Source organism: Microcaecilia unicolor, chromosome 13 (assembly GCF_901765095.1).
Source record: "Microcaecilia unicolor chromosome 13, aMicUni1.1, whole genome shotgun sequence".
In the NCBI taxonomy this organism is placed as follows: Eukaryota; Metazoa; Chordata; class Amphibia; order Gymnophiona; family Siphonopidae; genus Microcaecilia; species Microcaecilia unicolor.
In genome coordinates this window covers 67,011,692-67,036,023 of record NC_044043.1, presented here as the reverse complement: position 1 = coordinate 67,036,023, position 24,332 = coordinate 67,011,692, and the positions used below count along the sequence as shown (strand labels likewise).

The window sequence follows — 24,332 nt, the reverse complement described above, 5'->3', positions numbered from 1 at the left end:
CCACAGGGACAACTTGCGGCAGGGTCAGTGGATACAGGTTTTATTTATCTGATGAAACCGTTATATATATGTAACAATTTCATATGAATGCCCACATACTAAAACAGACACATTTGATCTCACAGGCACAACAGGGAATCAGCTAAATTAACTTTCATGCAGACAATACAGTACAAGGAAAAGTCAGCCTCAGATGAAGCACAAGTGTCAGGGAGGAAGAGGAGGAGCTCATACTGCACTAAGAAGCAGCTGCTGCTAGTGTGAGATCTCATTCCATCAGCATCCCTTGTGCAGGGTTTGGTGTGCAGTCTTAAGATCGGATGACTGGTGTGCTGTGCCTGGGAATAGAACCCCCTTTTCTCCTGCTACAGAACTTCAGTTAATGACTGGTTTCCTGAAGTTCCTGCCAGCAAAGCGTGCCTTGCTGCCCAGTTCCTCTTCAATTCTGCAAAGAGAAGAGACCAAGTGATGGAGGTGGAAAAGTCTGACCATGTGGTCCATGCCATGGGCACCAAGAACAGGCATACTTTTCTCTTTTTTTTTAGTCCAATCCTGGCTGCAATATACTGTGCCCACACACTGGGTCCCTTCCCATACACGATACTGCTGTAATAGGCATAGAGGTTTGGGTTTGTACCCCTGATTGTGATGGCATGTATGAGATTACTACATACTGTGGTACATACTAGCCAAGTGACGAAGCTAAGACTTCAATTCTCTGAGGCTTGCAATCAATATTTTCACAGGCCAAGTTCTGTGAGAACTAAAGCTGCAGACTAAGGGGCTAAACTGCTGATGCTGGCATCATTCTTCTGAACACAGCAAGACAGCTGAATGTAATCAAATAAAAATGCTCCATCTATCCTCCATCCTTTCACCCACACCCAACTCTTCCCTATGCTTACCTCAGCAGCTGGTTGTATTTTGCAAGACGCTCAGATCTGCAGGGAGCTCCCGTCTTTATCTGAAAGTAGAAGTATGATGATGAATTACAGAACATTACAGCTACAGAGAAGTTTAGGGGATGATGGACAAAGGTAAGTACTGAAGTGAGGGTGCAGGTAGATTACATGTCCAGAGTTTTAATACAAAATGTACTATTCCTGATAGTGTAACCTCTGAATACATTGAATGTCAGTCTCTCACCCCAACAAGATTACATACTTTCAAACACAATGTCAGCTGCAGACACTGACCTGTCCAGTGCAGAGACCAACCACCAGGTCGGCAATGAAGGTGTCCTCCGTTTCTCCAGAGCGGTGACTGACCATTACACCCCAGCCATTTGCCTGTGCCAGCTTACAGCTTGAAAAGAAAAGAAAAGCACAAAACAAAGTGTTATATTGCATTAATTTTAACCAGAAGCACAATACAAAGCATCCACAAGGGGGCACTATCAGCCGTGCTTACCCCAGTGCCGAGAGCTGCCAAACTCTGGAATTTTAGTTTGGCAAATCAGAGCCTAAGAGAAGCTGCAGGCAATGTTGACTTCTTGCAGCAACACAGCAGTGTCTATGGCTGGTACAATTTAATTCAAGTGATACAGAAAGCTATAGACCAGTGAACCTTGTGTTGGTTCGGGTTAAAAGCCAAAATTATCAACTTTACAGACAAAGACGGGCACAATAAACATACAGTTAGCAAAGGGAAGTCTTGCCTTACCAATTAGATTGCTTTGAAGATACAAGACATGTAGATGACATGTAGATAATAGGGAAACCAGTTACTGTATCTATTTTCAGAATGAATTTCATAGAATCTCGCATGACAAACTCCCATGGAAATTACAGATATGGAAAAGGAGGGTAGTATCCTATAATGGCTTGATAACTGGTTAAAAAAAGGCAATACAGTAGGGTTAAATGGTCAGGTTTTCTAAATGGAAAAAGAGATCAATAGCAGATGCCTCCAAGGACCTCTATGAATTTGTTCTGTTGACTCCCCCCCCCCCCCCCCCCCCCCGTAGATAATTTATATGCTTGCCAAGATCAAATTTGCAGATTACACAATTATTCAGATGTTAACAGTAGTAGGATTTGCAGAAGGTTCTAGTGAAACTAAGAATGGACTTCCACACAGCAGACGAAGTTTCAAGTGGATAGAGGCTGACAATTTTGGCTTCAGTTTCCAGCCAACCTTCCCCCCCCCCCCCCCCCCCCCCACAAATACCTTCCACTGCCCCCAGGCCAACCAACCACCTATAGGTCCTCCCAGGGCCTATTTTAAGAAACCCTGGTGGTCTAGTAACCTCTTCAGCAGCAGAAATGAAACCTACTCGTTCCTGCCCAGTGCTACTCTTCCTTCAAATTGGCTTCTGGGATGTCCTAATTTCTCTAGGCCCTGGGAGGCTTGTTAGGAGGGATTATCTACCAAACATTCCAGAGCCAAAAATGGAGGAGAAAAGGCCTGAGCACCAAGTGATGGATAGGTTAAGATGGCCATCACATAGTAAAATGACGGCAAAGAGAGACCTGCATGGTCCATCCAGTCTGCCCAACAAGACAAACTCATATGTGCTACTTTTTGTGTATACCCTACTTTGATTTGTACCTGTCCTCTTCAGGGCACAGACCATACAAGTCTGTCCAGCACTATCCCCGCCTCCCAACCACCAGCCCCGCCTCCCACCACTGGCTCTGGCACAGACCGTATAAGTCTGCCCAGCACTATCCTCGCCTCCCACCACCAGCTGGCTCTGCCACCCAATCTCGGCTAAGCTCCTTAGGATCCATTCCTTCTGAATAGGATTCCTTTATGTTTATCCCACGCGTGTTTGAATTCCGTTACCGTTCATTTCCACCACCTCCCACGGGAGGGCATTCCAAGCATCCACTACTCTCTCCGTGAAAAAATACTTCCTGACATTTTTCTTGAGTCTGCCCCCCTTCAATCTCATTTCATGTCCTCTCATTCTACCGCCTTCGCACCTCCGGAAAAGGTTTGTTTGCGGATTAATACTTTTCAAATATTTGAACGTCTGTATCATATCACCCGTTTCTCCTTTCTTCCAGAGTATACATGTTCAGGTCATCAAGTCTCTCCTCATACGTCTTGTAACGCAAATCCCTTACCATTCTCGTAGCTTTTCTTTGCACCGCTTCAATTCTTTTTACATCCTTCGCAAGGTACGGCCTCCAAAACTGAACACAATACTCTAGGTGGGGCCTCACCAACGACTTATACAGGGGCATCAACACCCCCTTTCTTCTGTGCTTTGTGCCCTTCATATGGTTTGAAGAAGCTTCTGCAGTCTGCAAGTGTCAGCTGCCCTCCTGAAACCTCAGGGCATCCTTTCCCCAATGAATATGCATGAGATCTATTTGCATACAATTGAGGCAGTGCATGCAAATAGATCTCATGCATATTCATTGCCTTTCACAAAAGTAACTACAATCACTATTACCTTAATTAGCTTTATTAGAAAAAATGTTTTCATAAAATAATGTTCTCAGAGAGACCAGTTCACTCAGTACTTAACATTTGGGTTTGACACCAGTTTCAATAGAGAACTATCAAGCTTGAATATTGATGAGAGCGATGTTTGGCTGTAATACCAAAACAAATGATTTAAATTGGTGGATACAGGTCTCTCACTCGTACTGAAGGCCTTAAGGCTTCAAGAATCCAAGGAGTCTGGGACATGTTGATGGACACAGACACAAAGTATTCAGTGAAATGGTCTCTGAGAAAGAATAAGAAGGATTTGGATAGGTCAATTATTATGCCTATAAATGACAGCTATGCTCTAAGTGTTAATACATGCACAATGCAAATGTGATAAAACTAAGAAAAATCTTATTTGAGCAGTATAGAGTTGATATGGGTATCCGTTTAGTCCTTCAGAAGAATGAGTGTAAGGGTGTTTCACTATTGGTTGAGTGTGAATGATTATGTTTTGATATAAGCAGTAGGGGGAAGCTGACTTAAGTTGAAGTTGGAAAATTCTTTAATGAAAATTTTTTTTCTAATAAAGCTAATTAAGATAATAGTGATTAAAGTTACTTTTGTGGGAGGTATTGATTCTTGTAACTAGAGTAAAACAGTTACTCATTAAGAAGGGAGATGCATATTCATTGGGGAAATCCTGAAAACCCGACTGGACTGCAGCCCTCAAGAACAGAAGCTGGACAGCCCTGGTATAAGCTAAACAGTCAATGAACATAGTTGTGGTTTAATAAGACAAAGGAGAGATGGATTTAGTCAAGGAAAGTCTTGCCTCAATCTGCTACCTGGTAAACAGGGATAAAGGTGAGCCAGTTATACAGTATGTTAAATACTGTCTAAAACCCTACATATAAGAGGCTCCTGAGAAAGTTAAAAAGCCACAGAATAGGAGGCAGTGTCCTATTGGGAACAGGTTAAAAAAATAGGAAAAACATAGGATAGGATAAAATGGTCAATCTTCTCAAAAGGAGCAAGGTGAATAGTGGAGCTCCCCAGAGATCTTTACTGGACTGGTGCTTTAATATTCATTAAAAAAAGATCTGGAAATAGGAACCAGCGAAGTGATCAATGTGCAAATTAGAAATTTGTGCTCATTAAATCACATGCAGATTGTGAGAAATTGCAGGACCTCACAAGTCTGGAGACTGGGCATTCAAAGTTCACATTAAATTTCATGTACCAAACTGCAGCACATTTATTCTTCCATTAATTATAGCTCCATGATGCTAGGCTCCACATTAGAGGCAACATCCCCCAGGAAAAGGATTTAAGTGTCATCACAATCTGTTAATCTTCTGCTCAGTGTGCAGCAGCATTCAAATAAGCAATTATTAATTAGTAGGAATGGAACAGAGAACAGATCATAATACCTTCATACAGCTCCATGGGGCAACTGCATAGTATTGTGCATAATTCTGGTTACGGCATTCTGCTAGTGGAATTAGAAAAGATACAGAGGAGCAACTACCCCCTCCCCATAAAGAAAGGCTCTTCAGCCTGCAGAAGGGGTGACATGATAGAGGTCTATAAGAGAGAAATGAAATGGGTAAATGCCAATTGATTTTTTTTTTTTTTTGTTAAAAGAGTAGATACTAGGGGACAACATAAAATTAAGCGGTACAATTAAAACACATTGTAAAATATTACATACAACAGTTGAGCTCTGGAATTCACTACTGGATGTGGTAAAAGCAGTTAGTGTGGCTCGTTTATAAAAAAAAAAAAGGTTTGGACAACTTCCAAAGGAAAGCCCATAATCTTAATGTAGATTTAGAGAAGACCCTGCTTATCCCTGATTATAAACAGTAAGGATGTGCATTAATTTGAAATGACAGAGTGCCAATGTGCAACATCAATAGCGTATGCTCTGAAAGACAACAGAATGAACACACGAAAAAAATTAACACTCTTGAAAATGACATGGAACAATTTTGTGGCCGAACATCCATAACAAAGAATCTAGTTACTTTTTGTGATCCTGCTAGGTACTTTTAACGTGGATTGACTACTGCTAGAAATAGGATCCTGGGCTTGACAGACCTTTGTTCTGACCCAGTATGGCAGTTCTTATGACGAATATCCTGAAAACCAGACTTGGACAGTACATTTCCTAGTATATGCTAGGAAGAAATAGTCTAACAGTCGATGGTCAGAACTTACACTGCACCCTGATTTGGCCAAAAACTATGACGATCAGTTATAGATTTTCTAGAACCTTCCACTCCTGGCTAAAACAGAGATGAAGCAGATTTGTGCCAACGTCATCTCCCACCTGTACACCGAGGGTTGCCTATACTGAACCACCCAGTCTCTTGTTAAAATAGAGCAAAACTTGTCTAGACAACGTATGAATCCTTGTTTTTACTTGCTGATGCTTGGAAACAGAACTAGAAAAATAATTCTCAAGTGAATGTTACTACACTTGGGAGTGGAGGAGTAGTCTAGTGGTTAGTGTAGCAGCCTGTTCGACTCCTACTGCAGCTCCTTGTGATGGGCAAGTCACTTAACCCTCCATTGCCCCAGGTACAAAATTAAGTACCTGTATATATGTAAACTGCTTTGACTGTAATCACAGAAAAAGCAGCATATCAAATCCCATCCCCTTAATAAAACTTTTCAGTTAGTTGTGTGCGACTAACTAGTTCTTGTGCTTAGCCTGTAGATGTAATGAATTACAAAATTCCTTTATACTTCGTTTGGGTAATTTTGGTGTAGAATTCCCCCAGGAATAAGGCTTTTAGTGCTATTAACTAGCACAACGGTGTATTCACATCCTAGCTCCAATGTCAAAACCAAAAAGTGTAAGATGTCAGTTTTAACCTTATTTACAGGAATGCACTTTTTTCAAATCCGCTTGTCGTGTATTAAGAAATTCAGCTCAGGGAATTATGCATTTCTCCAGCACGGTACAGATCACAGCAATAATCTCATCTTACATCAGCTTACATGTACCTTTAGGTGAGATGGTGTATAACCTGAGGGAGCTGTCATTGTTCACCTCCCTCTCCTTCCAATAGGGCTTCATCTTACACATGAATGATGGGGCACTGCCACAGGCAAGGGTTCCCATACTGGGTTCTGTCCGTGCCAACTACAACCCTTTGGGAAGAGCACTTACGCTTGCAAAGACTCTGTAACTGTTCCAATTTGGTTGACTTTGAGCAGTAGGCAGTTGCAGGCCTTCTGTTCCACAGCCCGGGCAATTCGCTTAGGATTGGTCACAGTCAAGTCATCGCCAACCACTTGGATTCCAACACTGGCCGTGAATTTGGCCCAAGCAGCCCAGTCGTCCTGGTCAAAGGGATCTTCAATGGAGACAACTAAGGAGAGGATACAAAAAGTTACTCTTCATGTTCCACCTTCTCAGGCAAAGAACCTCCTACAGCTTACACTCAAAAAGCAAATTGCGTACAGCGCTGCTCAGCATTCACTAGTACTGCTTACTCATGGGAAACCAGCTATATCAAGCCATGTATTTGCTGCTATGGTGCAGCTGACCACAATACTTGTCCCCGATTCTACCTGGATAATCCTTAACGAAGCCCTTGTAGATGTCTGCCAACTTGTCAGAGACGATGTAGCGTCCAGGATCATCAGGAGACTTGAAGTCCAGATCATATTTGCCATCACGGTAGAACTCTGAGGCAGCCACATCCATACCGATGACAATCTTATCAAGGTAGCCAGCCTTGCTGATTGCCGTCTTCAGCAGCTCCAAAGCTGAGAAAGATGGGCAAGACATGAATCAAATCTACCAGAGACAAGTGGGAGATGTAGTACTACTACACACTGTCACATTGCCATATTCAGCTGCAGCTACCTGTATGCCTCTGTGGCATACCACACACACGCCTTGCTTTCCTTGCAAATTCTGCGCTATTTTTGCCAGCAATGGCTCAGCTGTGAAGTCATCCAATATACCCTGGCAGCTGAAGCAGTTGAAGTGCTTGTGTCTTCATGAGCTATAAAAAGGTAGTAAGGCCTAGATTCACCCTGTATGGAAGCCAGAGGCAGGGTCAGCCAAGGCACATGTGTACAGTAATAGGGTAAGCTGACAATGAACAACATCAGAATAAAATCAAGCAGAACCCTGCATATGTAGACCAACAGCTGCATGGCTGTTAATCACATTCTTAGTTCATGCATTATTTGCACGTTGTTTATTCCCCAAAAAGCAATACAAGATGTTTCAAAGCTTATAGCCCCCTCATACAACCATCCAGCTAGAGTCTCACAGGAATCTGTGAAATGCAGACTTTGCATCCTGAGATAAGTTAGCGCCTAATCCTACTAACATTCTGAAACATCTTTAGGTCTACCTTAATAAAATTTGATGTCTATTATTCAGGAACATTTAAAGGAACTAAAATTAGATAGTGAGCGGAAGGTCTCTGTTGTGTCAGAGGCCAATACAGATTGTCACAATAATACACAAGAATGAATTCAGCACAAACAGCTGATGTACTGCTTTTAGAGCTCCCACAAGTATGGACAATCTGCAACACAAATAGTCATAACCAAAACGTAGGAAACCATGAGTGCAAACTTTTTATCCCCATTAGCAGAGATGTTGCTAGGTGCTTTCAAATTTGGGGCACAGGCCCATAAAAGTCCTACCTGAGATTTTGATAATTTCACCAATCACAATCAGTCACTGCTTATCCTTGAGGTTAAGTAGCATGGAATCTTGCCTACCCCTGGCAGAGTCCCAAAAATGAGCAATTCTGGCACTCTAGAGCCCCAGGGCAGGTCAGGTTTTCAGAATATCTATAGTGAATGCACCAATCTGCTGCATATTCATTTTGGATATCCCAAAATCCAGACTTGCCTGGGGCTCTAGGGGACTGGAATTGCCTACCCCTGGGCTAGATGGAACCTTGGTCTAAACCCAGTATTGCAGAGATCTTCAAGGTCTACAACTCTGCCTGGTTTTCAGGATTTCCACAATGAATATGTATGAGATCTATTTGCATTCATGGCTTCTACTGTATGCAAACAGATCTTACACATATTCATTGTGGAAATCCTGAAAACCAGGCTGGGTTGTAGACCTCAAGGACTCCTGCAGTAGGACAACTCATGTTCTAATTGGAAGGGACTTCAATCCTGATTTTACATGAAGTACGGAGTTAAAGGGTGTTACTGGATACATTGCAACCCTTTAGGTTCCAATTAAAAAGGTGTTAAATTACCATAGTTTCTAAGATGAAGAATTGATTTGAATGCAGGGAATTTCTGGACCGTTATGCAGTGTGTGGTTATGTCACATCTCAGCTATTGTAATGATTGTACAATAGTCTACCTTAAACATTATTACAAGGTCTTCAGGTAGCTCAAAGCACAGCAGCTCAAATAATACAAGGGCCCTCACATTTTAGTCACATTATTCCAGTACTTCAGGATTTGAATTGGATACCTGTTGCTTGGTGTTTACAGTTTAAGGTGTTGGTTTTAGTTTTAAAAGGCACTGAATAAAAACAAACCTGACAGTAAATGTTTATTAGATATTCTCTCTTTTCATCAGGTCTACTCAAAGGAAGATTGCTCTCGTATGTTTTGTACTGGAAGACCTACCCTGTGGAATAATTTCCCACTGGAATTAGGCAGTTAGTGCTTTCCTTTAGAAAACTACTGAAGGTCTTTTGTTCAGAAAGCTTTGAGTCAGTGATTTAATCAGTTATTTTTATTTTACATATTTTGAATGTGCGTTTGTTCTGAATTTATGTAATACGAGAGCACAGGATGAAGATTAAAGGGGAGAGACTCAGAGGTAACCGAAAGTGTGGTGAATTTGTGGAACGGCCTCCCGATGGAGACAAAAAGTAACTGAAATCATAGAAGCTTGGGACAAGTACATAGGATCTCTAGGGGAGAGAACAGGATAGTAGATGGAATGGATAGGCAGACTGGATAAGCTATATGGTCTTTATCTGCCTTCATTTTCCTATTTTTCTAAGTAACCAGCTTAGAAATTTTATAGATAATGACGTGTATTTATTATTTGACAAATTTCTAATCTGCCAAGTGTAAATGACTAGCAGTCATAACTTAGCAGTACAAATTCCCCCATGACTACTGAAGATATTTAGCAAGTCAAGCAGTTCATCCTACAGTGCCAATCACTGAGGACCATAACTCAGATCTGAGACATGCAAGATAATCCTAACACTTGTACCTTCCTCCCCGCCCACTGGGCTCCCACCAAGTGTTCATCTGCAAATACCTTCCTTATTCTCCAAGATGTTGGGGGCAAAGCCACCTTCGTCACCCACATTGGTAGCATCTTTGCCATACTTCTCATTGATAACATTCTTCAGATTGTGGTAGACCTCTGACCCAATACACATAGCCTCTTTGAAGTTGCAGGCCCCAACAGGCAATATCATGAACTCCTGCATGGCCAGCTTGTTGCCAGCATGGGAACCACCGTTGATCACATTGAATGCCTGAAGATGTAGGAAGAAAGAGGGGTGAAGAACAGAAGGGACAGGGTGTACAAGAATTTTTTTTTTTTTTTGTTGCTAGCGAGATCTTCAATACCTCCATTAATAATTCTTCCCCAAAAAGAATTGTGCTACTTAAAGCCTTATTTTGCACCTCTGCAGTTTAGTTATTGCAGAAGATGATATCTCAAATAGGGGCATATCCAACCAAAGGGCACAGGATCTACATCAGATGTAAACCCAACTTTTAGGGCTAACCAATCACTTGCACCTAAAGAAAGTAAGGTATTAGCACAAATCCAGCAAGGCTCTACTATCCCTTCCACCACGCTTCCCTGCAAACATCACATACCGGAACCGGCAAAATGACTTCAGAGTTCCCAGCGAGGTCAGCAATGTGGCGGTACAGAGGGACCCCTTTCTCGGCTGCTCCAGCTTTGCACACGGCCAGAGATACACCCAGAATGGCATTGGCCCCAAACTTGGCTGCAACATAAGAAAGTAGCAAAAGAATGAGAATTCCACCTCCTGTTCCCATTCCCAACAATCCCATCAGAATACCATATGGACTTCCTCATCCAGCTCAGATCTCTGGATTCTATATCTCACTAGGTTCTCCTGTTGTATTAGTGCTGTGCCAAGTCAGACATCAAGCAGGAATAAGGCCCGACACCACTCATGTTTTATCTTGCTATAGCAACTGTCAGTCATAGATTAACTTCACTAGCTGCCCTAGCTCAACCACTTTGCCCCATTCCTTCCTAAGGACCTTCTGCAGAGACAGCAGCTTTAGAGGCAACTGCCTAGGCCACGGTTCTTTGGAACAGGCTCCCCTTGGATTTGCGAGTTGAAGAGTCTTTTCAGAGATTAAAAGGTGAAATTAAAAACCTATTGTCTTCAGTGTGCTTTTGGGCAGGGGGGCTGATCCTGGGGTATGGCATGGGGAAGTCTGCTGGGACTGAGTTTTTAAAGTTATTGTTCTTAAGGAGGTGATCCTGTCATGATTTTGAGTTCTTTTCTATATATTTTTTTTAAGTATAACTTTATATGCAAACAACTGAATTCTTTTGTAAGAAGAGTGGTGTATCAAGTGTTTTAAAACTATTAAACTATAATTACAGTAATGACACATCAAAGACTGCTTACACTTGTTTTCTGACCCATCCATCTCCAGCATTAACTTGTCAATCTTCTCCTGCTCCACAACTTTCACATTCTACAGACAACAAAAAAAATGTAAATTAAACACCACTCAAGGCAAAGTCCATCTTGTCTCTATTTGCATGATCCCATTCAGCCTAAGCTGATTGTCACAAAACGCCTAGCACCCACATGGGGTTACCCTGCGGCCACCTGTAGGTTCTGCCCAGCCTCACGCTCTACACTAGAGCCTACCACCCACCAACTGGGTCCCACTTGCCTCTGGACTAGTCTCCCACCTAGCACCCACATGGGGTATCCTGCAGCCACCTGAAGTGTCTGTCCAGCACTGCCCAGCCTCGCCCGCACTTGGGGCTCATGCTCTATACTAGCACCCTCCACCCACCAACTGGGTCCCATTTGCCTCTTGGCTAGTCTCCCACTCATGTTATTCCCCAGTGATTTCTAGACACTGGGACCACTCTCTAGGGGTCCCACAGCTCCCAGAAAGCACCTACAGACCCCAAAACACAAACCAGGATTCTTAGTCAGTCCAGGACAGCAGAGTCAAACTAAAAAAGGTTTGTCACAGAACTTGAAAAGAAAAAGGTGAAATCGGCAAGCAGTAACAGGTAACTAATATGGATGTTATAAAACTGATCTAAACATTTGTTTACTACCTGGAGAGTTCAGGAAATATAGCTGCTCACAGGTTAAAGCTGTTACAAAATATAACTGCTCACAGGGTCTCAGTAAAGAGATCTTTATCTCTCCGCTTCCTGGCTGAGACGGGGAAAATCCAGTATCTACGGGCTAGATTTGAAATCCAGGGCATCAATTCTGCCCAATGGTACTACAGATTACCTTTCCATAAATTGAAACTGGAGAAGAGGAAGTTTTTTTTATGCAGCAGTTTTAGAACTCAAAACTAGAGCCCATCTGCTGGCCAATTAGGAGACATACACTTCATGAACTAATACAGTTGGTTTTCAGGCTTAGAAACCCACTGTTTTGTCACATTGATATATTAATTATTGTCCACTCATCCATCATGGCTTACAGCAAAAAAAAAAACAAAAAACAAACACCGAAACTAACACTGTTTATCATTGGACAGGGTGCGTTACATAAGTACATAAGTGTTGCTGTACTGGGACAGACTGAAGGTCCATCAAGCCTAGTATTCCGTTTCCAACAGTGGCCAATCCAGGTCACAAGTACCTGGCAAGATCCCAGAACAGTAAAACAGATTTTGTGCTGTTTATCCTAGGAATAAGCAGTGGATTTTCCCAAGTTCATCCTAATGGCTTATAGACTTTTCTTTTAGGAAATTATCCAACCCTTTTTAAAACCCTGTTAAGCTAACTGCTTTTTACCACAGTCTTAGGCAACGAATTCCAGAACTGAATTACTCGTTGAGTGAAGAAATATTCTCTCTTATTTTTTTAAAATATTTGTGGTAGTATCTAAAACTGCTCATGCCAGCCTCCCTGTCCCTGCACTACCAAACCTTGATTCCCCAGAATGATCACCTCTTAGAAACACAGAATCATGACAGCAGATATGGGCCAAGTGGCCCATCCAGTCTGCCCATCCTCAGCAACCACTACTATTTCTTTCCTAAGGGATCCCACATGTTTAGCATTGCCTGATCCTGGTGCCCAGCTCCAGAGAACATCCTTCCCTACCCTGTCACCTTCCATTATTTGCAGCTTTGTGCATTAAATGATTCCAGCTAAACTGATTTACGACTATAATCCAGAGAAGCAAATTGCACTTTACTATAAACTCTTAAATATCTTAGTAGCACCACGAAAGCTGCTGTTATCAGTGGTTGGGTTCTGAAATCAAATAGGCTCCTACATTTGGTACCATCATGATTAACACTAAAATGTTGTCAATACAGTCCTTGAAACAGGCTATTTAGCTAATGCATGTGAATTTTGTTTCTCCCATGTGAACTGGCAACCACACCACATGACCCCTTTAGGAGAATCTAAAATTCTCACTTTCATGTTGCTTTCCAGCACATGTCATTTGTCCTTGAGATACCCGTGCACTGGACATTTAGAACAGGAGGGGATACATTAAAACATTAGTGACTTTTTTGTTCCAGCATCAGAATGAGCATTTAAGCCAAATATCAACATTTATTCCACCTGGCCATGCACAGAGCAGAGGTCTAGTGGCCATGTAAGGGGAAATACATGCAAAATACAGCTTACAGGTTAGAAACTCCTACCTTTTTAATCAGAGCAGGGGCAATGGTTTTATTGATGTGCTCAACAGCTTTTGATACACCTGGAAGGACAAGCAAATCAATCACCAATCTAATCCCAGAACCAGACAGCCTGAGCAGGCACTACTAGAGGATCACATCTCCACAGGTGCTCAGAACCTTATGCTGAACTGTATCCCATCCAAAGTCACCACATTCATTGGGCTTCATTCTGATAAAAGCTGTAGATAAAAATTACATGGAGATCCGATACTGTTCGAGAGTGCCTGCTTGGCAAGGTTAGTTTGTGAACACCATGCACTTGGAGGCAACTGGTGCAATGCAAGCTGCACACCCATGTTACCTGAGTGCACATCGCTGGTCCAAGGAACTCGTTTACATATTTCACAGCTCGGGTGACGCCTGAAGGAAGCAAAGTGCATGAAGGATAGAAGAGAAATAGATGAGTAGGGGAAAGGAGGTAAGGGAACAAGACGGCAGGGACTGAGATTCCCCCCAAAAGTTCTACAGAGAAATTCATAACCCCTGCCCCCAATTATACACCAGTCTACTAAAAAACTATTATCCACTCCTAAACAGTGGGATAACAATCTCTGTATGTTAAATAACAGGTGTGTCTATGCAGAAAGCTAAATCAGGAAAGCTGTGAGTTGGACATTCACATATTAACTTGCCCACAGTCAAATGGGTAAACTGTATCACCATTCCAGACTTATCCTATATAATAAAACGCACCTCCAACATTCTGAAGCCGAGAAAGTGAAGCCTTCAAGCATTCCTGCAACGTTCCGGAACTACGTGTCGTCAATTGAGGAGATGGAGCCTTACAGAGTGCACGAATGCTTCAAGGCTTCACTTTCTCACACACACACACTCTCTCTCTGACAAACACACACTCTGTCTCTCTCTCTCTCACATACACACTCCATCTCTCACCCACACACACACACCGAGGAAAGGGGGGCATGGAACTCGGAGGGGAGGAGAGAGAGAGAGAGAGAGGGAGGGAGGAGAGGAGAGGGAGAGAGAGGGGCAAGAAGGGGGTCATGGAACTCAGAGCCCCACACACACACTCACTGTCTCTCACATACACTCTCTCTCTCTGACACAAACACACACTCCGAGGAAAACCTTGCTAGCGCCCGTTTCATTTGTCAGAAACGGGCCTGTTTTACTAGTTCTGTAATAAAATATGCTGTTATGCAGAGGCTAACTGTTCCACTCCACAAGATCAAAAGTGCAAATAAAATAGTAGATCCTTATGAATACCTTTAGAAATTCACTGGGTTGAGGACTTTAACCTTAATAGTCCATATATGACAGCTTGTGTAGGTGAAAAGCTCTGAGTAAATTCAAATCCAAAAGGCTATAGAAGGACACTATAGGACTGATCAGGTATATGGTGAACCTGCCTTTTACTGGCATTCAAGTCATACTAAGCTAGGCTTTCTTATAAATACGAGAGTTTATGTTTATTTCAGAGTGTAATTAATCACCAATTGCCTTATCTTTTCTCTATGCTTGGTTGTTAACACCTCCCCTCCACATCCAGAGATGCAATAAAGAGGCAAGGGCAAAAAGAAGGGGTTGGAGAGGTGGGGAAGTTAGGGGTGATAATGAAAAACGATTGTTGGAAAACTTTTGGTCTTTATGTATGATCTGTGATGAAAAGTTTACAGACCTGAGCTCCTTATTGTCAGATTATTTTCTATCTATCTATATATCTATATATATATATATATATATTTTTTTTTATAAGAGGGAAGGGCAGGACATACAGACCTAGAATGCAAAACCATGCCTTTAGATAGCCCAATGGTTAGTGCAGTGGCCTGAGAACCTGGGGAATAGGTTCAATTCCCACTGCAGCTCCTTGTGATTGGGCAAGTCACTTAACCCTCCATTGCCCCAGGTACAGCCCACTAGGGACAGAGAAGTCTCTGTGTATAATAAATGTAAACCACTGATTGTACCAAAGAAGGCGGTATATCAAATCCCTTGAAATTCTCTCAGCAGTATCAGTTGCATACTGCAATTATTTCAAAGGGACTCCTAAAAGTCTACATTTCCACACTATTGTTTTATAGAGCAGGTTTGTTCTTACAGGTGCTCTTTGGCTTCCTCGTTTTGCTAATTAACACATCCTTTTCATCTGACACTGGTTTCTGGAAGACATGTAAGCATGGGGATCACTACCTCCTACATCTGGGATGGAATTTGAGATTTAGCTCATGCCATTCTCAGGCAAGTTACAAACAGTACCTGAATATATTCCCCTGTCCATGGAGAGTTTATAATTCAAGTTTGTACTTGAGGCAATGGAGGGTTAAGTGACCTGTCCAAGATCAGAAGGAGTCACAAAGGAATTTGATCTGGGCTTCCCCAGTTCTCAGCCTACTGCTCTAACCCATTAGGCTACCCCAGAGAAGGAATTTTTCTGGGTACTTCCAAGTGACCCAGATTAGTCACTCAGACAGAAAAATGCTGGGCTTGGATCACTGGTCTCACCCAGCAAAGCACTTGCTATGTTTTTAGCTTGACTCCTCCCATCTGCTCACTTCGTGCACACTGGCAGTGGAACAGCAACAGAAGGAATGTCATGTGTGTCAATGTGCTTGTGCGTCTCCAGGATGTTCCCTGAATAGTCACTGAACAGAATTCTAAGCGCTGTCATAACAACCGCAGACCTGATTCTAGTGTACCAAAACGGCAGATCTGCCATACCTACCCAATGCAAATAAAGCTCAAAAAAGACTGGAGAACTAAGTCACGCACCAAGAAGCAAAGTAGCCAAAAAAAAAGAATGGTTCTGAAACATGGAGAAATTAGGTCTTACCTGATAAATTTCTTTCCATTAGTTCTTCACACTATTCTAGGAAGTGTGGGAACAGTCATGTCCAAGCAGCTGGAGAGATAGAATACAAAGCTGAGCTACCGCATAAAGACCCAGCCCATGAGCTCAGTCATTCAGTATTTACTAAAACAAGCAGTAGAAACCCAGGTGTGGAGCCCATCCAACAACCAGAAGTATAAACAAAACGCCCTATGAACCAGAGAAGCATCTGCAACAAAACATGAAATCCTGTGTAATGCACTGCCCTCAGGTAGAGACTGAAGATGAGGACGCCCTGAGACAGAAAATACCTCACAGCAAAGTGCTTCTCCCAGAGGCACACCCCACTCGCAGTGTGCCCACCTTGCAGAACCATGGGTGGGCTCCAGGAATAGTGCGAAGAACTAATTGAAAGAAAATCATCAAGCAAGTCCTAATTTCTCCTTCCATTACATTCCTTCCCACTATTCCAGGACATCTGGGATGTTCCAAAGCAATCCTTAACCAGAGTGGGACTCCGGCCCTGCTGCAAGTAGAACCAAGGCACCAAAGGTGGCCTCAGCATATGCCACCACATCCACCCAATAGTGCTTTGTGAAGGTATGCAACGTAGACCATGTCACCACCCTATATATGTCTGAAGTAGAGGCTAACAAGGCCTTGGCACATGACTATGCTGTCCGCCTAATCGAATGAGCCTATAACACAGGCAAAGGCTGCTTGCCCTCCAGAAAATATGTGGACGCCACTGTCTCCTTAAGCCAATGAGCAATCGAGGCCTTAGATGCCATAAGCCACAATTGCTGCTTGTCGAACAGAATGGACAACCTGTCCGACCTCTGAAAGTCATTAGTGACCTCCAGATTAAAGCATGAGCACCCTGCAAACCCAGTGGGTGATGGGAAATGGCATCCCAAGAGAAAGATGCCACAGCACTAACCAATAGGCCATGCTCCTCCTGGCCACCCTTGTCCATGGCAGATGAACGTTGTAATTCTGAGACACTGGGGGACCACCGATCCAGCAGCGATTGCTGCAGTGGGCACATATGCGAACAAGCCCAGAGCACCATTTCAATAGCCGCCATCATGGACCCCAGAACCTGAACCTAGTCCCAGGCACGAGATCGCCCACACTGGAGCAGAGAGAATCTGGTGCACCAATTTCTGGCATCTGGCTTCCATCAGAAAACCTCGCTCACTTTGCATGTAACACCCTCCCTCTCCAAATATTCCAACTACTTGGACGGAACCAGCTGGCTCTTGTCGAAATTTTTTTACCCAGCCCAATGACTGAAGGTAGTGGATGACCTTGGACGTCATCTCCACGCTGTCCTGATAGGACGATGCCTTGATCAACCAATCATCCAGCTAAGGGTGAACTTGCATGCCCTACTGCTGCAGAAAAGCTGCCACCATGACCTCGGTGCCGTGGCTAGGCCAAAAGGCATGGCCCACACTGCACATAGAAACTGCAGATGCAGCAACCAGACGGGAATATGTAGGTACGCTTCCTTGAGATACAGCACAGTGAAACTGCCCCACCCGAACTAGTGATGACAGACCGCAACATCTCCATACGAAAGTGGGAGACTGAGGCAGCGACTGAATCCTTTAAGGCCCAAGACCATCCAAACTGTGCCTTCTTTCTTTGGGAAAACGAAATAAATGGAATTCTGACCCAGACCTTGCTTGGCGGAGGTCACGGGCACAATGGTCCAAAGGACCAACAAGGCGTTAATGGAGCCCTGAACCTGAGCTGCCTTGGCAGCCCCTTGACATGGGGACTGTAAGGAGCGACCGAGCAGGAGAACTTCTACTTGCAACCGTTCTGCAGGACATCTAGCACCCACTGATTCGTAGTAATCTAATCTTGGCCAAGTGTCCTCAAAATGCCAAAAGGCATCCCCCTGATCGGAATGGGAGAGTGAGCCAACCTGGTATCATTGTGACTGTATGGAGGCGGACGAAATGAGACCTGCCTGGCCACCTGATTAATTGTTGCCATGAAAGGAAGGCTGATGCACTGAAAACTGCACCCTCTGGACTAACTGTGGCCATCCAGGTCTACACTTCCTGCTATCCCGAAACTTCTACCACGCCAAAGCCACAGAACAGGCCGCTGTACTAGGCTTGTCCTTAGACAACCACTGAGGCTTCACCTGTCCAAGCTCCTTCACCAAATTGCTGAGGTCCTCTCCAAACAGCCACTTGCCCTGAAAGGGCAGCTTAACCAGATGAGCCTTAGAGGCCGTATCTGCCACCCAGTTCCACAGCTGGCGTCGGTCAATGAAATGCCCTTGGCTAATGCTCACAATGTCCACCAAATAAGTCAACCCTGCCTCCAACTGGGTGGAGTGTGCAACCTCGCCCGTGCCTGTCTACCGATGCTATTGCAGACAGGTCCGCACCACAAATGAGCTACACATGGACGCCTGGAGCCCCAGAGCAGCCACCTTAAAGGCCTGCTTCAACGCATGCTCGATCTTCCTATCCTGAGATCCTTCAGAGCAATGCCCTCCTCCACCAAGAGAGTTGTGTTCTTGGTCACTGCCATAACCAAGGAATCCACCTTAGGCAGGCAGAGCTTGTCTTTCTCAGCCACCAGGGAGTACAGGTGGGCCATGGACCTCCCCAACCTAAGTGTTGTGTCTAGCATGTTCCACTTGGTGGTAATCAGCTCCTGGATGTCCGGGTGCATCAAGAATGCATTAGACGGGTTTTAAGACCCCCCCCCCCCATATAATCATTGAAGACCGACCAGTAGCTGGTTTCACCAATAACTCAACAGAGAGCGATGCCAGTGCCTCTGAAATGAGGGAACTTAACTTATCCCTATGAAAAAGGTGGAAGACCCTCGGGTCATCCCCCTCCTCCAATGGCTCCTGTAAAGAAGGCCCTTCAGAAAGTCCTCCAAATCCCCAGAAAAATCCACCCAGGCCTGTTTAGGGCAGAAGTCTTGCAAGGCCACCGCTTGAAGTCTCGGCAGCCATTTTAAACAAGCGGCAGCAGCGGGCAGGAAAGAGTGGGGATTTCTCCTGCCCCGAAGCAATCCACTTGACCACCAGGGTGACTTGAGGTATGTGCGGGGAGGGCACCCAGGGCTGGAGGGGAGGTGGATGCAGTTGTGCACATGGGTGGGAGAGGGGGCTGTAAAAAGGGTGGGCATGTGGGTGCATGGAGGAGGGGAAAGAATTTAAGGGGCAAGGAGGCAGATTGAGAACAGGAGACGGTACAAGTTTATCTAGCCCAGTGGGTTGAAACCAGTAGGCAGATTGCCACATACTGGTTCACCCAACACAATAGCAAAGGCTATTCAAAACAATAGCAAAAGATATTAGAAGAAATAAGGGACTGCCTATGCGTATCCTATAAAAAGTCTAAAGCTGTTCCAGTTGTTTAGACAGTACCTTAAAAGGTGGAGGACAAAATACTTTTTTTTAATACTTCATCTGACTGCTTTTTAATTTATTTGAAAGCTTCCCATAAATATGAAATAAAAACTGAATATCATTAAAATAGCTTCAAAAATTATTGTAGCTGGTAGAAACAGCACTAATAAAGGCTGCATTTTCTGCTCATTTTTCTACACTGTTCTATACGATACAGTAATACATGGTCAAATTTCAGTGAAGATATCCTGTTTACTGATGGTTTCATCTAACTGTGGTAATCTGCCTTGTGAAGCCTGGTGTAAGATTGGAAATAAAATTAAACTCTTTCATTGGGGCACATGGAATCACATCTTTACCTCATCTCTTTTGTACAAATGGATTATTCTGTTTTGAGCATGTTTCAGGGACAAGTGGTTTTCTTAAGTCAAAATAATAAAAATAAATATTTCATGGCGGTCTCTTTTGGGGGAGGGGGAGCTGGGATGGAAGGGATTACTTGCAGCAGGGACAGGTTAGATTTCTGTCCCCGTGCAACTCTCTACTCAGGACTAGAAACAGAAGAGTCACATCTCTTCAACTGCTGGAGACAGAAAATACTAAAGAGCTGAGCCTATATGTGGTAGCTCAGCTCCACCTGCTGGCTGATGGACATGACTATTCCCACACATCCTGGAATACTGGGAAGAAATGTAATGGAATTTACATTAACTGAAAGGGGGCCCATGCAAGATTAACAAACTTGCTAATCTGCATCAAAATTATACTTGCGCCATGATGTACTAAACTTATGCTCCTGCTTGTTACTATCTTAAAGGGTCAGATTACTGAAGATATGGTGATGCTGGATTTTGATTTTATTTGTTCATTTGTATCTATTAAGACTGGTTTAAGCAAATTCATCCTACAAGAAATGGCACAAGCTGCCTGAATCATTAGATGGTTTGTATATTGCCATTTGGCAGCAAGTTCCTCTACTACAAACTTCCATATTTAGTTTTCCTTTTTACCTTTTCCCAGGTAACGTGTCTTATCATTGTCACGTAGTTCCAAAGCCTCATAGATACCAGTAGAGGCACCACTGGGAACAGCAGCACGGAAGAGACCTAAACAGCAAAAGGAGAAAAATATTTAATATTCTTGCTTCCTTCACCTGACCCTATCCACTTACTTCTCTCTACAGAAAATTCAACTAAATATCTTGTATCAAACAGTTTGCAAGGCATCGAGACTGTAAGGATCTCTGTTTTCTACCTCGCCCCCATTTTCTTCCTTACAAAAAACCCCCCAGAAAGCATGTAGAAACCCAGATTGCCGCTAAACACTGATTCTTCTAACATGCAGACTATAGTGAATGGTCACATCATGCCACACTGCAGCACACAGGATGTACCCAACAGAAATCAACCAATGAGCAGAAACTGCCACTGGTACATGCTCCTGTATTGCGCTCAGGTCTGGTAGCCGTATCTCAAAAAACGATATAGAGAATTAGAACAAGTTCAAAGATGAGCGACCAAAATGATAAAGGGGATGGAACTCCTGTCATATGAGGAAAGGCTAAAGAGGTTAGGGCTCTTCAGCTTGGAAGAGAGACGGATGAGGGTAGATTAGATTGAGGTCTACAAAATCCTGAGTCGTGTAGAATGAGTAGAATTAATTCAAATTTTTTTTACTCGTTCCAAAAGTACAAAGACTAGGGGACACGCAAGGAAGTTACATGGAAATACTTTTAAAACAAATAGGAGGAAATATTTTTTCACTCAACGAATAGTCAAGCCCTGGAACTCTTTGCCAGAGGATGTGGTAACAGTGGTTAATGTACCTGTGTTTAAAAATGGTTTGACAAATTCCATAGTCTGCTATTGAGACAGACATGGGAAGCAACTGCTTGTCCGGACATTTGTAGTGTGGAGTGTTGCCATGATTTGGGTTTCTGCCAGGTACTTGTGACCTGGGTTGGCCACTATTTGGAAAACAGGATACAGGGCTAGATGGACCATTGGTCTGGCCCAGTATGGCTACTCTTATGTTTTTATGTACTCCAGAAGAAGGCAGGCACAACTGATCTGCAACTCCCAACTGCACAACCCAACCTTGGTTTGGGGGTGGGGGGAGGTGGCATGATGAAGTGCTTGAGAGCCAGGGGTTGAGGAAAATTACCCCCACCCCTGGGGATTTTCTATATTTAACTATCATAAAACACAGAGTCTGGAACAGAGATGAAAAGTGAGCTCAGCTATCCCCTCCTTGAAATAACTCAACAGTTCATCAGAACTGCACACTGCAGTCAAACTGAAGAACAACCAAGTGTCAGGTCTAAAATGCTGTCACTACATACTTCTGGAACCCAACACCCACACCATACACATCTGATTGATCTAGAAGAGTTTCTCAAATTAGTTCTGGAGTACATCCTAGACAGTCTAATTTTCAGAATATCCATATGAAAGATTTGCATACAATGGAAGCAGTGTGTGCAGCTCATATGCGTATGTGGATATCCTGAAAACCAGACTAGCCAGGGGACTCCCAAGGTCCAGATTGAGAAGCATCGATTCAGGGCAGAGTTCTCAACCCAGTTAGGTTTTCAGGATACCCACAATGAATATTCATGAGTATTTACATGCACTGCCTCCATTATATGCAAATCTATCTTATGCACCATACATCATGGATACCCTGAAAACCTGACTGGCTAGATGAGTCCTGAGGACTAGGGTTGAGAACCCCTGATCTAGGGTACAAAGAACAGTCACCAAAAACAACTTGTCATCAAACCCAAATGAGCTTGACAGGGGAGTTTTTCTTTATCCAGACAAGGTGTTTCAACCCAGTCCTTGGGACATACCCAGCCAGGTTTTCAGGATATCCACAATGAATATGCGTAAGATATATTTGCATACAATGCAGGCAATGAATGCAAATTTTACCTCATGAATATTCTTTGTGGGTATCCTGAAAACTTGACTGGCTAGGTGTGTCCCAAAGACTGGGTTGAGAACCCCAGCTCCAGACAATGGAATGCCAAGTATCATGATTCCCACCACAGAGCTGCCAAGTTACCCATTCCAGGAGGGAGACTTTTTGTCTGGTCCTGGTATTAAAAACTTACATCCCAAAGCAGTTAGTCCATGATTCTATCCATTGAAATCAGTGCTGCAGTTCCCATAATGCACCAGGACAAGGTTGGCAGAAATCAAGGACTGGCCAAAAAAAGTCTCTGCCACCAGTACCTTTGAAATTTCAAGCATGTCTTCACATACATGTAATTTAGGTCAAGAAATCATTGAACATTTAACACAAGAGCGAGCCCATTCCAGCCCTCTAATTCTAACTGTACCCAGTGTGGGACAAGGGCATTACATGCTACCGTGTCTGTGTGTACAAGAAACATGAGTCACTGATAAAAGGTCCTGAGCATACCAAAGTATCTCTGTTTCTAACAAGAGCCCCCTTTATCAATACCAGTGGCGTAGCAAGGAGGGCTGCCACCCGGGGCGGTTCGCCGTTGCACCCCCCTCTCCCCGGGTGCAGCACGACACCCCCCCTCGGCGCATCAACACCCCCCCCCCCGACCCAGTGCCTACCCTCCTCAGCTCCCTCCAACCAGCTCCCGCACCCTACCTTTAAAGAAATTTCGGAAGCCGTGGAGAGGCAAGGCGCAGCGCCTTGCGCCTGCATGTAAAAAAAAGCGTGGATCGTCATCGGGCCTTCCCTCACGCTGTCTGTCCTGCCCTTGCGGAAATAGGAAGTTGCGTCAGCGGAGGGCGGGACAGTGTGAGGGAAGGCCCGATGAGGATCTACGCGTCTTTTACATGCAGGCGCGAGGCGCTGCGCCTCTCCACAGCTTCCGAAATTTCTTTAAAGGTAGGGTGCGGGAGCTGGTTGGAGCCGGAGGGAGCTGAGGAGGGTAGGCACTGGTTGGGGGGGTGTTGATGCGCCGGGGGGGGGGGGGGAGCTGGCAGGGAGCACCCCCCCCCAAAGCTGACACCCGGGGCAGACCGCCCCTTCCGCCCCCCCTTTGCTATGCCACTGATCAATACCCACCAAGCCCAGCACCATCTGAATTTTAGCATGTCTTCTTCAGGTTAAGAAAGCAGCAAGAATGCACTGCTGGAGGACAGTTTTCTAGGAATAAGGCTGGTACATCAAATCCCATACCCTTTCCCTTATGCAGCAAGGCCTCTTTAAACACTGTCACATCTAGAATAGTCAAATGTTTCAGATATGGACCAATATTAACTTTTTTTCTGAAAGGGAACAGCTGCTATACATGAGGTGCAATGATTTCTCATGAGCCCTGAGACTTAATTCTTCCGTATTTCAGTTGTGTCTTTAGAGTGACTATTGGAACAGGTGTCCGAGATCTACACACTATGGAGATTTTTCTCAGATATATACAGCCATTAAGCCTTACATTGCTGTAATTTACTAAAAAAGGCATAAACAAACTAATTACTGTGGATAGGTTCTTGCATGGACCAATGCTGTAGATCAACAATTCATGGCCAAAATTATTATAGGGATCCTTGCCCAACAGTTAAGGTATGCTAACTTTTTTATCTGCCGGAGTCCACTGCATAAAATGAGCCCTGTGGTAGATAACATGAAACAGCTGCATAAGCATGCCCCAACCATTGAGAAATGACCTCCCTATTTTTTTTTTTAATCTGCAATATGGGTCTGTGGGTGAAGCAGTCAGATGAGTGTCTACAGTGTCAGCTGTGCAGCTAGGCACACATTCCTTAATGGCACCGCTTTCACCCTGGAACAGAACTGACAGCCTCGTCAGAGACAGAAATGGCATCTACACTCCTTCCCAACAGAAACACTAATGGA

General features: G+C 43.9%; 1 protein-coding gene across 6 annotated transcripts in view; it reads right to left on the bottom strand.

Moving 5' to 3' along the window:
• Positions 1–23: 23 nt before the first annotated feature.
• ENO1 (enolase 1) overlaps positions 24–24,332 on the bottom strand; it is a 43,348-nt gene continuing 19,039 nt past the window's right edge. For 5 of the 6 annotated variants that reach the window (XM_030185669.1, XM_030185671.1, XM_030185668.1 and 2 more), the window contains exons 3-12: positions 20,501–20,596; positions 13,270–13,328; positions 11,034–11,103; positions 10,240–10,373; positions 9,668–9,890; positions 6,967–7,164; positions 6,563–6,764; positions 1,197–1,305; positions 906–964; positions 24–445 (exon numbers count right to left, since the gene is read on the bottom strand). In XM_030185669.1, coding sequence (XP_030041529.1) covers positions 376–445; positions 906–964; positions 1,197–1,305; positions 6,563–6,764; positions 6,967–7,164; positions 9,668–9,890; positions 10,240–10,373; positions 11,034–11,103; positions 13,270–13,328; positions 20,501–20,596 — 1,220 coding nt within the window. In that variant the 3' untranslated portion in view covers positions 24–375. Of the gene's footprint in view, positions 446–905; positions 965–1,196; positions 1,306–6,562; positions 6,765–6,966; positions 7,165–9,667; positions 9,891–10,239; positions 10,374–11,033; positions 11,104–13,269; positions 13,329–13,609; positions 13,669–20,500; positions 20,597–24,332 lie in introns of all 6 variants that reach the window. The other variant, XM_030185673.1, reaches the window with a different exon arrangement.